Source organism: Sycon ciliatum, chromosome 11 (genome assembly GCF_964019385.1).
Source record: "Sycon ciliatum chromosome 11, ocSycCili1.1, whole genome shotgun sequence".
NCBI lineage: Eukaryota > Metazoa > Porifera > Calcarea > Leucosolenida > Sycettidae > Sycon > Sycon ciliatum.
In genome coordinates, this window is record NC_088653.1 from 28,349,566 (window position 1) to 28,365,208 (window position 15,643).

The following is a 15,643-nucleotide window of genomic DNA, read 5'->3' on the forward strand; positions in this document are numbered from 1 at the left end:
CTAGTCACGGTGGTCTTTAGTTACATGTTTTACTGTAGTACCAGGCTGGTCGCTAGTCACGGTGGTCTTTAGTTACAGGTTTTACTGTAGTACCAGGCTGGTCGCTAGTCACGGTGGTCTTTAGTTACAGGTTTTACTGTAGTACCAGGCTGGTCGCTAGTCACGGTGGTCTTTAGTTACAGGTTTTACTGTAGTACCAGGCTGGTCGCTAGTCACGGTGGTCTTTAGTTACAGGTTTTACTGTAGTACCAGGCTGGTCGCTAGTCACGGTCGTCTTTAGTTACAGGTTTTACTGTAGTACCAGGCTGGTCGCTAGTCACGGTGGTCTTTAGTTACAGGTTTTACTGTAGTACCAGGCTGGTCGCTAGTCACGGTGGTCTTTAGTTACAGGTTTTACTGTAGTACCAGGCTGGTCGCTAGTCACGGTGGTCTTTAGTTACAGGTTTTACTGTAGTACCAGGCTGGTCGCTAGTCACGGTGGTCTTTAGTTACAGGTTTTACTGTAGTACCAGGCTGGTCGCTAGTCACGGTGGTCTTTAGTTACAGGTTTTACTGTAGTACCAGGCTGGTCGCTAGTCACGGTGGTCTTTAGTTACAGGTTTTACTGTATGTCCTCTCTCTCCAACTGTGAAGAGTTTTGCCAAGGGCGTTTTTTGTTTCATTTCAAGTACCCTGGAATTATGGCTTTGTCACCAACTACCAGCCCCGGTATGCCTCCTGCCCCCAGTAGCCCTGCTGGCGTTGCCTCCGCATCTGCGTCTATGGTGAGCTCCCTGCAGGGAGAGGGCAACTCAAAGTGCGCCAAATATTTGAGGTTCGACCTTACCATGGATCTCATTCTGCTGAGGCAGTGTAGGGCGCACCCTCAGCTATTCGTCCGCGGGTATCCTAATATTATGCATGGGATAGCGGAGGAGCTCGGCCGAAATCCGCCTTTTCAAGGGGTCTCAAAAAGAGATCATAATCACCAATACCCTGAATCGGATGAAGCATCCTCCGCTTCGCGTCATCCTCAACGGCAATGAGAAACAGCAGCAACTCTGTTCGGTCCAGGTGACCTTCAGCAAACTCAAGGAGGGGAAGCGAATCCAACAAATCGACTTGCTCTGCAACAAACGCAGCCATTGCACACCTCCAAATCTCCAGTCCTCAAATGTTCAACCTAAAAAAACTCGATTCTAAAATACTGGCATGCACTGCATGCTGAATCTCTTTTTCATTCGAATTTTCGCGTTGATTTTCTTTTGGCCATTCGAATAATCAAGTGGAAATTTCGATTTGCTGGTGCGCCGTATTGGAGGGAAAAAGGATGTTTTGTCAAAAATAGCATTTGTAACGCGCAAGATAAAATGTACGAAAAAGATAGTGGCCTCTCTCTCACTCTCTCTCTCTTTCTCTCTTTCTCTGTCTCTGTCTCTCTCTCTTTCTCTCTTTCTCTGTCTCTGTCTCTCTCTCTCTTTCTATCTGGCTCTGTCTCTGTATCTGTCTCTGTATCGGTCTCTGTATTTCTCTCTCTCTTTTCTCTCTCTCTCTCTCTCTCTCTCTCTAATTCAGTTTGTATTGTTCTCATCATGTGTGTGGTGTACTTCCTTTGCAGGAGAGTGTCCACCGCTGCCTGGACCAGTGAAAGGTGGGCAGGATTACGACCCCATTCGAAAGACACCCGCACACCCTATACTCAGCGTGGAAGGAGACACTGATTATGAGCATGATCACATCAAAATGAGGGAAATGTCTTCCACACGCACGGCTAAGAGGAATACCATAACGTCGTTAGTCACCGAACATGAAGCAGATAATTATTCTCTTTACGCAGATACTGCATCACAGAAACAAGGCTTGACTACATCACCTTGCTCTAGCAGGCTCTCTGTAACCAGTAACACAGCAGGCGCTATGGGTCACTGCTCCGAAACTGAACCTAGCCTGTACGACTCAGTTAAAGGGGTGAATACCCGCCTCTCTGAAACCAGTGTCGGGGAAGCTATCTACGATGAAACCGGCCTCGGTAATACTCCCAGCAGAGTTAATGCCATCTACGATGAAACCGGCCTCGGTAATTCTCCCAGTAAAGTTGATGCCATCTACGATGAAACCGGCCTCGGTAATACTCCCAGTAGAGTTGATGCCATCTACGATGAAACCGGCCTCGGTAATACTCCCAGTAAAGGCGATGCCATCTATGATGAAACAGGCCTTGGTAACACTCCCAGTAAAGTTGATGCCATCTATGATGAAACAGGCCTGGGTAATACTCCCAGTAGAATTGATGCCATCTATGATGAAACAGGCCTGGGTGATACTGCCAGTAGAGTTGATGCTGTGCATGACAAGACAGGCTTGGTTGATGCTACCAGTGTATATAGTGCTGTGTATGCCGAAACAAACAAAGCATCCGGCCTTGGTAATACTGCAAGTAGAGGCGATGCTGTGGATGACAAGACAGACTTGGGTGATACTACCAGTGTATGCAGTGCTGTATATGCCGAAACGAACAAAGCATCCGGCCTTGGTAATACTGCAAGTAGAGACGATGCTGTGGATGACAAGACAGACTTGGGTGATACTACCAGTGTATGCAGTGCTGTATATGCCGAAACGAACAAAGCATCCGGCCTTGGTAATACTGCAAGTAGAGGCGATGCTGTGGATGACAAGACAGACTTGGGTGATACTACCAGTGTATGCAGTGCTGTATATGCCGAAACGAACAAAGCATCCGGCCTTGGTAATACTGCAAGTAGAGTTCATGCTGTGGATGACAAGACAGACTTGGGTGATACTACCAGCGTATATAATGCTGTATATGCCGAAACAAACAAAGGTGCTGATACTGTTGGAGGTGTCGATGTGAATAAGGAAGCAGGCACTTATACTAATGGAGATGAAGCCACCCATACTGAAACCGATCCAGGCAATGATACCATGACGAGTGTGTACGCAAACAATGGCAAAGGCCACACTCGCAGTGGGGATGACAATGTGTATGATGTAGCATGTGCACCACATCAAACAAGCAGAGGTGATGCTGCCCAGGCCGAACCACATCCAGGCAATGATGTCATGCCGGGTGATACTGGGTATGAGGAATCAGTCCCAGGCAATGATACCATTCCATATTATGTTGGCCATGACGCAGCAGGCACGGCTGATGATACTTATGAGGAAACTCCTGTACCATATGTCATCTACGATGACAATGCCACGGCGGCGAAATGTACTGATGAAGGCGAGGACATATATGCTGTATTAAGTTAAGCTAATCATCGACATCAGAGCCTCAACACATATCATTGTGACAGTTACTATTATTATGTCTCCTTTATTCACTTACGCGTCAATGTCAGCGGTGGTAAACCGCCCACAAACTCGCACATGCTGAAAGGACCTGGAGTTCCTGGGGCCAATTAAACACTACTAATGTTGGAAATCATCCCAGGCTAGCCTTCGCTTGGTCTTTTCATCCCAATAGATTGTAGGCATGAGCAGCCCCATCCGATTTTATATCTGTTCAGGTTGTCTTCCTTTCTTCTTGCCATTCTTTATTTTCACTCTACAAATTCTCTCTGATGTTGCCTCCCTAATCATCTACACTACCAGACTTTCTGAATTACCATGGTTACTTGTGAGACCTTCCCCTCAGGGCCTGCTGGTTCGCACTTGAGTAATTATTATAGAAAATTGACAGGTTCTACAGTCATACAGCAAGAAAATTCGTTTCAGGAGATGTGCACCATGCGTTGCCAGCTGTGCTCCGCTCCATACGTGAAATAAACACTGTTTCTGTGATTGTGGATTTATTTGAAGTGAAGCTGCACACCCAAAGTCTTCGATTCATTTGATATTAATAATCTTTATTTCATTATAAGATCTGCTGCTGCCGTCGGCTACTCATTAGTTTGAGATACATTTTCAAGCACGAATTCATCCATTCCGCTTATATCTTTTAAAAGATCTTTTAAACTAGATCTTTTGCTGCTTTCAACTATCCTTTAATTTGGGGAACATTGCAAACACACATTCTTCGCTTCCCTTCGATTTGCAGATTCCTTGCTCCACGTCATCAATCTGAGTGCTTTCCTCACTGTTGGGGCAACGAAATTAAACTTAATCAAACTAAACCAAGTCCTTTGTGCTAAATTCAGCGTATTTACCACCCCCACCCACACCAGTGGTTGTGAGACTTACCCACTCACCCCCACCGTTAGGCGATGCATCTGCCGCTAGGGTTTATCGGGTGTTAGCGGCCGTCGTGAGTTCCCTTCGGGAACGGATACGATAATTTACTTTTTACTTACCCACACACACACACATATGCTTGAAGCAATTATAATTATATACTCAATCTGCGGGCAGAACTGTTTCGTCGTTTGTGGACTCATCACCGCAGCACAGAGGAAATGTGGCCGAACCTGATAGCAATGAAAAAAATATAATTTCTTAAGCCAGATTTAAACCAGGTCCCTACGTACCTTGCCAGAGTGCTCAAACTGACAAGTCAGTGAGCTCTGCATAATGCAAGCAGCAAAGCGGCACTATTCCATACAAGAGTGTTCAACTGCTACAGGAGCAGGAGCGAAATACATCTGCAGACAGAGCTGTTTCGTCCTTTGTGGACTCATCACTGACACACATAATAGCTGATAACTCCAGAAACTCCTGTAGTAGCAACAGATTATGTTTTCACCGCTTCCACTGTATGTCTACACCTCAATCCATATACACCCACAGTGTATGTTTGATTGGTAGGATCGAGATCCCGATCCACCGGATCCACTGGATTCGCACCCTTTCGATTAGTCGAATCCGGATCCGGATCCTTAGGATTTGGATCCGGTCAACCCACCTGGGCTGCACTGCAGGGTTGACCTGATCCTACGGATCCAATGTGACCTTTGTGCGTATGTCATCATCATCATCATCATCATCATCATCATCATCATCATCATCATCATGAGAAAAGCCTCTTTTACGGGCAAAGCAAATGTATATCATTACAATATGTAAAGTGAACAGGGGAAATCAACACAAAACCAACCGGAAAATGATGAAACACAAAAGCAGTCAAGGAAGCATCATCATCATCATCATCATCATCATCATCATCATCATCATCATGTGACCAAGCCGTCTGTTGTCGAGATGGCGAGGGAGCAGTTGGAGGCTTCTGGCCGTATTACCGAGGGTCTCACGACGCTCATTCGGAGGCAGGAGTTCCCAGATGGTCCGGATGAGGTTGATGGAGTTTTATCCGCCGTAGCTTGTGCCAAGCGGGAGTGTCGTAAAGTGGCGCGTGAGCGACAGGCAGAGCGCTTGCGTGCTCTTCAATCGCACCTGTCTTTGGAAGTTAATCGTCGCGTGGAAGAACTGGGTCGCCCAGGTGTTTCATCCTGGCTGTCGGCGCTCCCTATTGCTGAGCATGGTTTTGAATTATCCAAGGGAGACTTTCGCGATGCCATTGCGTTACGCTATGACTGGCCGCTGCGTGACACCCCTGCTGTATGTGCTTGTGGGGCGGGTTTTTCCACTAGCCATGCTTTGAATTGTGCTTTTGGTGGATTCCCAACTATTCGACACAATGAACTACGAGACCTGTTCGCTGTTGCCTTGACCGAGGTTTGCTCCAGTGTGTCTGTGGAGCCACCTCTCGCCCCTGTCGAGGGTGAGGTTTTTCAGGCCAGGTCGGCGAACACCTCTGTCGAGGCTCGCCTTGATGTGAGCGCTCGAGGCTTCTGGACGCGTGGGCAAGATGCATTTTTTGATGTAAGGGTGTTTAATCCTGACGCTTCTTCCTACGCGTCCAGAAGCCTGGACGCGCTCTTCCGGCAACATGAGGGCGCTAAGAGACTGCAATATCAGGAGAGAGTAGTCAATGTTGAGCGTGGTGCCTTTGCACCTCTTGTGTTTTCCGTGAATGGGGCTGCTGCGCCGGCGTCCACGGCCTTCCTCAGGCGCCTTTGCCTCCTTACAGCTCAATCTTCGGGAGGTAGCTATTCGTCGTTGATGAGTTATTATCGTTGTCGGGTGTCTTTCGCGCTGCTACGTTCCGCTGTGTTGTGTGTCAGGGGTGCTCGGTCGGCCCGTCATCGTCCAGTTCACATGCTTCGTGAGTTGGCGATGGTGGAGGGTCGGGTTCCCCTGCAGTGATTGGTGCTGCGCCGAGCTAGTTTGGTGTGAAAGTGTAACTAATGTTATTATTCTTATATATACATCAAGTAGTACTAAATAATTGAGAGGCTTTGAATCGTTTTTATCAAAATCAAAATATTTGCCGGGTTGGAAGGTGGGATCAAAAAAAATATTTGCCGGGTTGGAAGGTGGGATCAAAAAAAAAAAAAAAATCATGTGACCAAGCCGCTTTTACGGGCAACAATATTATGAATATAAAACGCAAGGTATTGTAAGAGCAATTGTTAAAACACGAAATATAAAAAATGCATTATCACACCGTAGCCACTTTTATGGGCAAATTCCAATACAAGGCAATAAGAAAACATCATCATCATCATCATCATCATCATCATCATCATCATCAAAAAAATCATCATCATCATCATCATCATGTCGGGTGTCTTTCGCGCTGTTACGTTCCGCTGTGTTGTGTGTCAGGGGTGCTCGGTCGGCCCGTCACCGTCCAGTTCACATGATTCGTGAATTGGCGATGGTGGAGGGTCGGGTTCCCCTGCCGTGATTGGTGCTGCACCGAGCTTGTTTTGTGTGAAAATATAACTATTATTATTATTCTTATATCTATACATCAAGTATTACAAAAATAATTGAGAGGCTTTGAATATTTTTATCAAAATCAAAATATTTGCCGGGTTGGAAGGTGGGAATCATCACCATCATCATCATCATCATCATCATCATCATCATCATTTGAACAGCCTCTTGTACGGGCAAGCAAAAACGCAATACATCAAAATTCAATTAGGATGAAAAAAGAGAGGAAAATGAACACAAAGTGCACTGGAACTTGTGATGTCTGCCTTCACAGTCATGCACAAACACTCAAGGACACAGGTTGAGGTTTGGAAGAATACAATAATACAAGTGTGAAGAAGACAGGTAAGAACAGCCAACCAGGTCAAGCCAAGCATGCACTTCAGGCGACTAGTCCAAGATGGCGCATGCTGGTTGTGACGTAATACACAGGCAAAATATATGACGTAATAGTCACGTGATAATACATGAGCATCATATCACATCACGCCCCTTCTGAGATAAAACAGTGGTCTAGCCAGGTTTATCTCAACAACTAAATGAAAAAATATCAAATACAGTGTACGAGAACGAGTAGGAACTGCGCACGCAGCAGAGAACAGAGCACTAACACAGCTAATCATATGACTTAGTGGAATGCGAGGCAATGTCCAGGCGGTTAGGTGCAGTGCGAGAGCGTTGGCTGCGGCGGAGCGGTTGCGGATCAGAAGAGGCAACGTTAGCAGCAGGATTGCTAGCAGGCGGCGTGCAGGTTGGGGCTGGAGGGATAACAGCAGCGGTTACGGGTCGGAGGAAGCGACGGTTGCGCCAGTAGGTGCGGCCACTGGGTACCTTGACGAGGTAGTCACGATTGCGACCGACGGCAACGATGACACCGCTGGTGTGCCACAGCTTGGACCGTGGATCCTGCAGATCAACACGACAGCCAATGCGTAGCGGAGGGAGGGGATGAGCAGAGTCATCGTAGTGGGCTGCAGCGGCGGCAGACTGCTTGGCTGCGGCAGCGTCAACAGAGTCAGACTCAGCCTGCCATTCAGGGGCGAAGCTGGTGTGGTGAGCGATGACAAACGACGTAAGTGGCCGCCCATACAACGCTTGGGCAGGGCTCCGGCCGTGGCTGCGTGGAGTATTGCGCCACTCCAGCAAGCCACGTTGGAAGAGGTCGATGTCGAGGTTGCCATTGACAGTCGTCTTGGCAATCAGCAGCTTCATAGCTTTGACAGCCGATTCGGCATGTCCGTTGGATTGCGGAAAGTGTGGCGAAGACGTGCTGTGGTCAACTTGCCAACGGCTACAGAAATCGGCAAATCGGCGAGAAGAGAACTGCGGGCCGCCATCTGTGGTGAGAACTCTAGGAACACCAGTGTCCGCGAACCAGCGGCGGAGGGCATGGATGACGTCCAAAGACGATGCTGTTCTGCCGAGTTTGGCGACGCACGGCCAACCAGTGTGGCGATCTGCATAGACGAGGAACTCCCATCCTTGACATGAGAAGAGGTCAGCACTAACGGACTCGAATGGGAGAGTGGGGCGACGATCTTCGGTAACACGGAGGGGCTCCTTGCATTGGGATGGGGCATGCAGCCGGCACATCTCACAACTGCGGACTGTGTTAGCGATGTCGTTAGAGATGTTCGGCCAGAACACAATTTGGCGGGCACGACGTTGAGCACGGGTGAGACCTTGGTGTGCTGCATGCAGGTCCTGGAGGACACGAGAACGTAAGGCACGAGGAACGACAACACGTTGGCCCTTAAGGACGAGATCACTGTCCACAGAGAGGTGCTCACGGACTGTCAAGTACGGCTTGACAGCAGGGTCGGCATTAGCCGAATTTGTCGGGAAACCATGACGAACGGCGTGCACGAGTGCTCGATAATCAGGGTCAGCTCTCGCAGCTTCTAGTAGTTTGCTGAAGCGGAGATCGACGCTACGGCCGCCATCATCTTGGCGTAGGCAAGCGCGAACAGCGGGCGCACTGAGGGCTGGATTCTCGCCAAATTCTTCATCACTGTGAGGCGTGTCAACTGGATGGCGAGAGAGAGCGTCGGCAAAGGCATTGTCGGTGCCTTTGCGCCATTTGGCAACGAACTGGTACGGGCGCAGCTTCAGTGTCAAACGCTGCAATCGGGGGTTCTCGATCTGGTCAAGAGAATACGAATTCAGGATCGGAATTAGTGGGCGATGATCAGTACAGAGCTCAAACGGTGCACCGGACAAGAACAGGGAACACTTGTGTACGGCCCATACAGCTGCTAGCAGCTCAAGCTCGATGACTGCGTAGCGTGTTTCAGCGTCCGAGAGAAAGCGACTGCCACATTGAAGCAGGCGCCACTTGTCGTCTTGGAGTTGCCAAAGAGCGTACCCGAGGCCGTTCAGGACTGAAGCGTCTGTCTCAAGCCGGAGTGCATTGTCGTGCTGAAAGAACGATAGCACAGATGGGGAGACGAGTTCTGCCTTTGTAGCATCGAATGCTGCAGTGTGGACGGAGTCCCAGACAAACTCATTGGATGTCTTCAGGAGCGGTCGGAGAGGTGCCGCCAGCTCGGCGAGTCGTGGCGTGAAGACACTGCACTGGTTGACCAGGCCGAGAAAGGAACGCAAGTCGGTGCGGCAGATTGCTGGGTGTGCTGAAGTTCTGAATGGCTGACGTCTTGGCAGGGTCCACAGTGTAGCCGTCAGAGGACACGGTGAAGCCACAGAATTCAACAGTGCTGGCAGCAAAGGTGAACTTCTTGGCGCTGAGAGTAATACCATGATCACGGGCTCTCTGCAAGACTGCACGGACGTGAACGAGGTGGTCATCGAAGCTTACGTTGTGAACGAGACCATCGTCAACGATTTTGAAGAAGTTCTGCAAACCATCGAATGCAGAGTCAGTCCGACGGTTGAATTCATCACCGGCCGACACCAGGCCTTGCGGGTTGCGGCAGAATCTGTATCGGCCCCATGGGGTGATGAACGTGGTTAGGGCTTTGGCGTCCTCAGTCAATGGGATTTGCCAATAGCCGTGACGGGCGTCAAGGGTGGTGAAATACGTGACAGGACCCATGGCAGAGAGACATTCTCGGGCGTTGCGCATAGGGTGTGTTGGCCGTTTGACTTGGCGGTTCAGTGTCTGCAGGTCGACAGTCAGCCGCTTCTCAGTTGAGCCCTTCTTGTCAACAATGACTATTGGGTGGCACCAATCAGACGGGTCGGACACAGTTTCAACAATGCCTTCAGATACCATGTCATCCAGCTGAGCTTTGACCTTCTCGCGGTAAGCATAGGCGATCGGACGGGCAGTGTACACACGGTGAGGCTTGGCATCGGGTTCAAGAACGATGTCCATCGGGGGCCCAGACATTGGTTTGAGAGTACTGTCGTCAAAGACGTCGGAAAACTCCTCTAGCAACTGTGATCGGATTTTCACGAGGTCTGTCGGGCTGGGCGTACGTGGAGCGCTCACACGTGCGACTTGCTCGGGCCAGCCGGGCGGCAAGAAATTTAGGGCTCTCAATGAGGAACGTGACAGCAGTGCGTCGTCAAGACCGTCAAAAACATGGAGCACGCTGTCATGTGATTGGTCATTGACCTGGAGAGTGACACAAATCTTGCCGACAGTGACGAGCTTGTCGCCACTCGCTGTCCGGACGTCGTCAAAGTCACTGTCGAGATTCACAACGAATCCGCCGAGCAGGGAAAGTTGCCGGATGCCAATTGCATCGATGTCACTCCCAGTGTCCGGGATCCATTGAAGCTGCACTGGCTGTGGTTCAGTGCATAACTGTGTTGCAAGTTGAACAGTGTCGGAGTCGGACTCCTGCGCGCGCCGGACCTTCAACATGCCAATCTGAGTTTGCTTCTTACGTTTCGGGCACATTGATTGGAAATGGCCAGCAACTTTGCATCCGTTGCACAATTTCCCAATGGCTGGACATGCAGACTTGGTGTGCGCGGAACGACCACAGTTTGGACATTTAACTGGTGCTTTCGGAGCAGCAGAGGACTTAGTAAAGGAGTTAGCGGCAGACTGTCGCTTCTGCTGCTGGTACGCGGACTTCCGTGCGGCGTTGACATGCGCCGCCTGCCCAGGAATGTTGTGGGAGGTGTCAGACGCTGCTTCCTCCGCACGGCAAAGTTTGATGGCTGCATCCAGGGTCAGGTCTGGTGTGGCAAGCAACTTGTGTCGGGTTTCCTCGTTGGATATTCCGACGACAATGCGGTCACGCAGTACATCATGTGTGACTTGTTGTAGGATGGACTTGCACCCTCCGCATATTTGGCCCGAACATGTAGTGCATGTGACAAGTCCGGAAAATCACATGCATTATACGACTCTCTCAGGGAGGTATAAAACGCGTCAAACGGCTCAGCTCTGGACTGCTTACGATTGTAAAATGCTAGTCTGTCCAACAAAGGATTACGTAAACGTCGCAAATACTTTTTGACGGCGGCGATGATAACATGAACATCGTCGTTTGCACCGATGGGGATGATGCCCTCGCGGAGAAAGCGGCGGAGGTCCTCGTCAAACGCTTGACGAAGGGCGCTCACTCTGGTGTTCAAGCCATGAGAAGCAAGTTGCTGGCACGCTGAATAGTCGTCCCAGGCTTCTTCCCATGTGGCGAAATCAGCCAAAGACGCAGTAGAAAGCAACATTGGACGATCCACAGACAGCGGCTTTGGTGTTGGTGCGGATGTGGGTGTCGAGCGTGTAGACGTTGGGGCTAAACCCGTGGGCTGTTGTTGTTGCTGTTGGAGACTTTTCAAAGTGTCTTGAAACAGTTTGGACAACTGTTGTTCTCTGGCCTCGGCAGCTTGCATCTGCGCTGCGACTAACTTAGTGAGAGCAGCGACTCCAGAGAGTTCGGCTTGGCCATCGCCGTCCGACATTTCGAAACAGGTTCGACACGAACAAAATGCAAATTTGAAAATTCCGGCCTGCGCGTAACACAACGAGGTGCAAACACAGGGTATGAAAAACCGGCAGCAACAAAACAGGTAGGATATGTTCACTGCGCCATGTGATGTCTGCCTTCACAGTCATGCACAAACACTCAAGGACACAGGTTGAGGTTTGGAAGAATACAATAATACAAGTTTGAAGAAGACAGGTAAGAACAGCCAACCAGGTCAAGCCAAGCATGCACTTCAGGCGACTAGTCCAAGATGGCGCATGCTGGTTGTGACGTAATACACAGGCAAAATATATGACGTAATAGTCACGTGATAAGACATGAGCATCATATCACATCAGAACTCAATATAAAACGGAACACAAAGTGCAGTTGAACACAATGAGCATGGGGCCACCAATCGGAGAAGACCGGCTCATAATGGAATAAAAGAACAAACATAAAAAACTTAAGACACCTGTACACACCAACGTGCTCTAAGGGTATGGCAGCTTGTTAAAAAGCTGTGGCGCTGGCGCTTGTATGATGCCCGCGAACCATGTATGCAAGTAATACACCAGCGGAGCAAACACAGCGACAATACAGATCGATGTTGCCCCATGACTACAGAATAATGTAACTCGAGATTTTTCTCAACAACAAGCGATACCAACTTTTTCAAAAAACGAGACTCAAAAAACGAGACCCTTCTGGCCCACACATGCCTGGAGTTGAAAAAAACTAAAGGTGTAAATGATGCTCTCTCTACAATATTTACACGGGCACAATATTCTCTCATCATCATCATCATCATCATCATCATCATCATCATCATCATCATCATCATCATCATCATTTGAACAGCCTCTTGTACGAGCAAGCAAAAACGCAATACATCAAAATTCAATTAGAATGAAAAAAGAGAGGAAAATGAACACAAAGTGCACTGGAACTCAATATAAAAAGGAACACAAAGTGCAGTTGAACACAATGAGCATGGGGCCACCAATCGGAGAAGACCGGCTCATAATGGAATAAAAGAACAAACATAAAAAACTTAAGACACCCGTACACACCAACGTGCTCTAAGGGTATGGCAGCTTGTTAAAAAGCTGTGGCGCTGGCGCTTGTATGATGCCCGCGAACCACGTATGCAAGTAATACACCAGCGGAGCAAACACAGCGACAATACAGATCGAAGTTGTCCCATGACTACAGAATAATGTGACTCAGGATTTTTCTCAACAACAAGCGACACCAATTTTTCAAAAAAACGAGACCCCTCTGGCCCACACATGCCTGAAGTTGAAAAAACTAACGGTGTAAATGATGCTCTCTCTACAATATTTACACGGGCACAATATTTTCTCTTTTTGGCCTGTTCATGGGTCTTCAGCTGACGCAGGACGTCTGTACGCGACAGCAGGCTTGCCTTCGGGTGCGTTACCCGTACATCAAAAAAGTCATCCTGCTGCCGGGTCCAGAAGCCCCGCACCCTGATATCCAGACGCGCCTCCAAAGACCGGTTCGCAGTTCGATGTGGTAGTGTTTCTCCTTCGATTCACATCTGGCAGTATTTCCCGAATAACTTCCGACAGAATGTCCCGGATCTCGTTATGTCTTGCAATTGGATAACCACCCGCCGGGCAACTCATAGCATGATCTATTGTCATGTCTTGCCCACAAATACAGGAACTGGACACTCCCTCCAATGACAAACCATATCGAATACAAACAGCATCACGAAAATCCGATTTGTTCAGGATTGAACTGGGCGTTACGAAAGACGGCATGGAGGATATCCAATTTGAAACACCCTTCTCACCAGCCGTTTCCAACAAAAGCTGTTGCGCCGGCGGTAGCATGTGGCGCAACTAGGGTCCAGCGGATAATGCTCCGAAAATGTTCATATAATGCTAACCATAATGCTCCAAAAACTGCCTTATAATGCTGATTATAATGCTTCAGCAAGAGATATAATGCTCTTGGTTTGGGACAAAAATGGAAGAAAGTCTGCACATTGTCAAACTTCCAGGAAATTATGCATATCATCGATCTGCATCTGAAGTTGCCACCTTATCTCTCCCGAGCTCCACCACTTCTTAGCACTATAAGACATGATCGGTTCTCCATTGATTGCTCTCCATTCCAACTTTGATGCAGGGTTGTGGCAGAATAGTCGGTGTATCAAATCTTTCCCTTAATTATCCATGTAGTGAGAGATGAAACCATTATTGCAGGTAGTCATTCATTGTTGTCGGATGAAGTTAATCTTGGCAAATAGTATTCCTGCCTGCAGACAAGCTGTCACTGCGTCCACTCTGTGAATAATGTCTTCTTCTGAAACACCAGACGTGAGGCCAGCTCCTGAGATCCGATCTCAGATGGAGAGCCCTCCCTGGGGGATCCCATTTGCGAAAATCCTGAAAACACGTGGTCAGAAGTTATTTTGCCACTTTTTTTTTTTTTTTTTTTTTTACTAAGTACACAACCTACTCGTCAGAAGGGGAGAAGACAACAGAGTATACAATGACAAAACAGCAGGGAGAGTAGGGGCTGCAAAGCAAGCCTGTGCTGGTGAGGCAAGCCGACAACACCGACCTATGGTCTCGGCGTTAACGTGAGCTTGCGCACCATAGCCTAAAAGAGGGGGGTGATTTAGTGCGATAAAGACAAGAGAAGGTGAGGTAGAATGGATGAGGAGAAAGAAAGAGAGAGAGAGAGGGGGGGTGGAGAAAGAGAGAGAGAGAGAGAGAGAGAAGAGAGAGAGAGAGAGAGAGAGAGAGAGAGAGAGAGAGAGAGAGAGAGAGAGAGAGAGAGAGAGAGAGAGAGAGAGAGAGAGAGAGAGAGAGAGAGAGAGAGAGACTCCACATCCTTTGCTTGTGCTCTCATCTTCTCCTTGAGAAGGTGTGTAGACGTATGGCTTGCCACAATACTCTTCCTTTCTGATAGCATTTGACTGTAGGCCTGGCATTACAACCGTCCACAACTAACTGGACGTGCTTCATCAGGAAAGTAAGACAGGCGTTGCTGAGCAATCGACTTGGTGCTGAGTCCATGAGAAATTCTAGTTCTTTTCGAGCCTCCTGAGCTGGACTCGGCAAAGGCAGTTCTTGTGGAACGAGCTCTTTCTGTTTATAGCCGCTCCTTCATCCTGGTCCAAATTTAGCAATGCATCAGTGTCTACTTCAGTATCGCTAGAGATGCTATCGCCAGAGTCTCTTGCACAACTAGAAAACTCTTCTTCGTCTGTTTGATATTCACTTCCCGTATGTCTCCTCCATAGCCCTCCATTATTCTAAAAGTAAAAGAAACCTTGTAAATAATTTCTCCGGATTTGTGTCACTTGAACTGCCTCGGCCTCGGTTGGGCATGCTTCACAAATGGCTTGTGTACATTTACCTGACCACATCGCTACAGTCATAACGTTTTTATGTAGCAATAGTTATGTAGCGCTAGTGCTAAAGGTGTTAAGTGTCTTTGTACGCAATCACAAAGTCATGCGCCAGTACAATGCATAGTGCTCAAATGCCCGGAATGGGCGGAGCGTAGTACGCAAGAGGTACACAAAAGGAGTAAAATAGGGCTGTTTCGTTGTTACTCAGAGTTTCATGGCAAAAGCCAATCATCAGACATCTCAAGATCATGATTGTAGCCGATTGTTGCCAAAAACCTGGGATTTCCCGATATTATCCACTATGAAACTCGTTATGCCGCTCAAACCTCACATAATGCTCGTTTTGTTCCTTTCTAATGCTCCATAATGCTCTGATGCTCGGATAGTCGTATAATGCCGAATATAATGCCGGCATTATCCGCTGGACCCTACTCGTGGACCGTGCGAAACGTATTTGTTCGCCCAGTAAACTGCAGGCCGAGCTCGATTTTCTTCGATCTGTTTTCTTGAAGAATGGTTATCCGGAATTCTTGTTGCGTAAGTTTCTGTCCATGGAGCAGAAACCGAAATCGTTGCTAATTGGTCCACCTCGCTGTCCCGTCTCTCTATGTTTGCCATGGAAGGGGAAGGAATCGATCAAAGT

General features: G+C 48.4%; 1 protein-coding gene across 2 annotated transcripts in view; it reads left to right on the top strand.

Annotated features, from left to right (window-relative positions):
- Window positions 1-4,085, top strand: part of LOC135827325 (uncharacterized) — a 347,133-nt gene extending 343,048 nt beyond the window's left edge. For both annotated transcript variants that reach the window (XM_065339846.1, XM_065339847.1), the window contains one exon: window positions 1,598-4,085. In XM_065339846.1, the coding sequence (XP_065195918.1) occupies window positions 1,598-3,258 (1,661 nt within the window). In that variant the 3' untranslated portion in view covers window positions 3,259-4,085. The remainder of the gene's footprint in view (window positions 1-1,597) is intronic.
- Window positions 4,086-15,643: the final 11,558 nt, after the last annotated feature.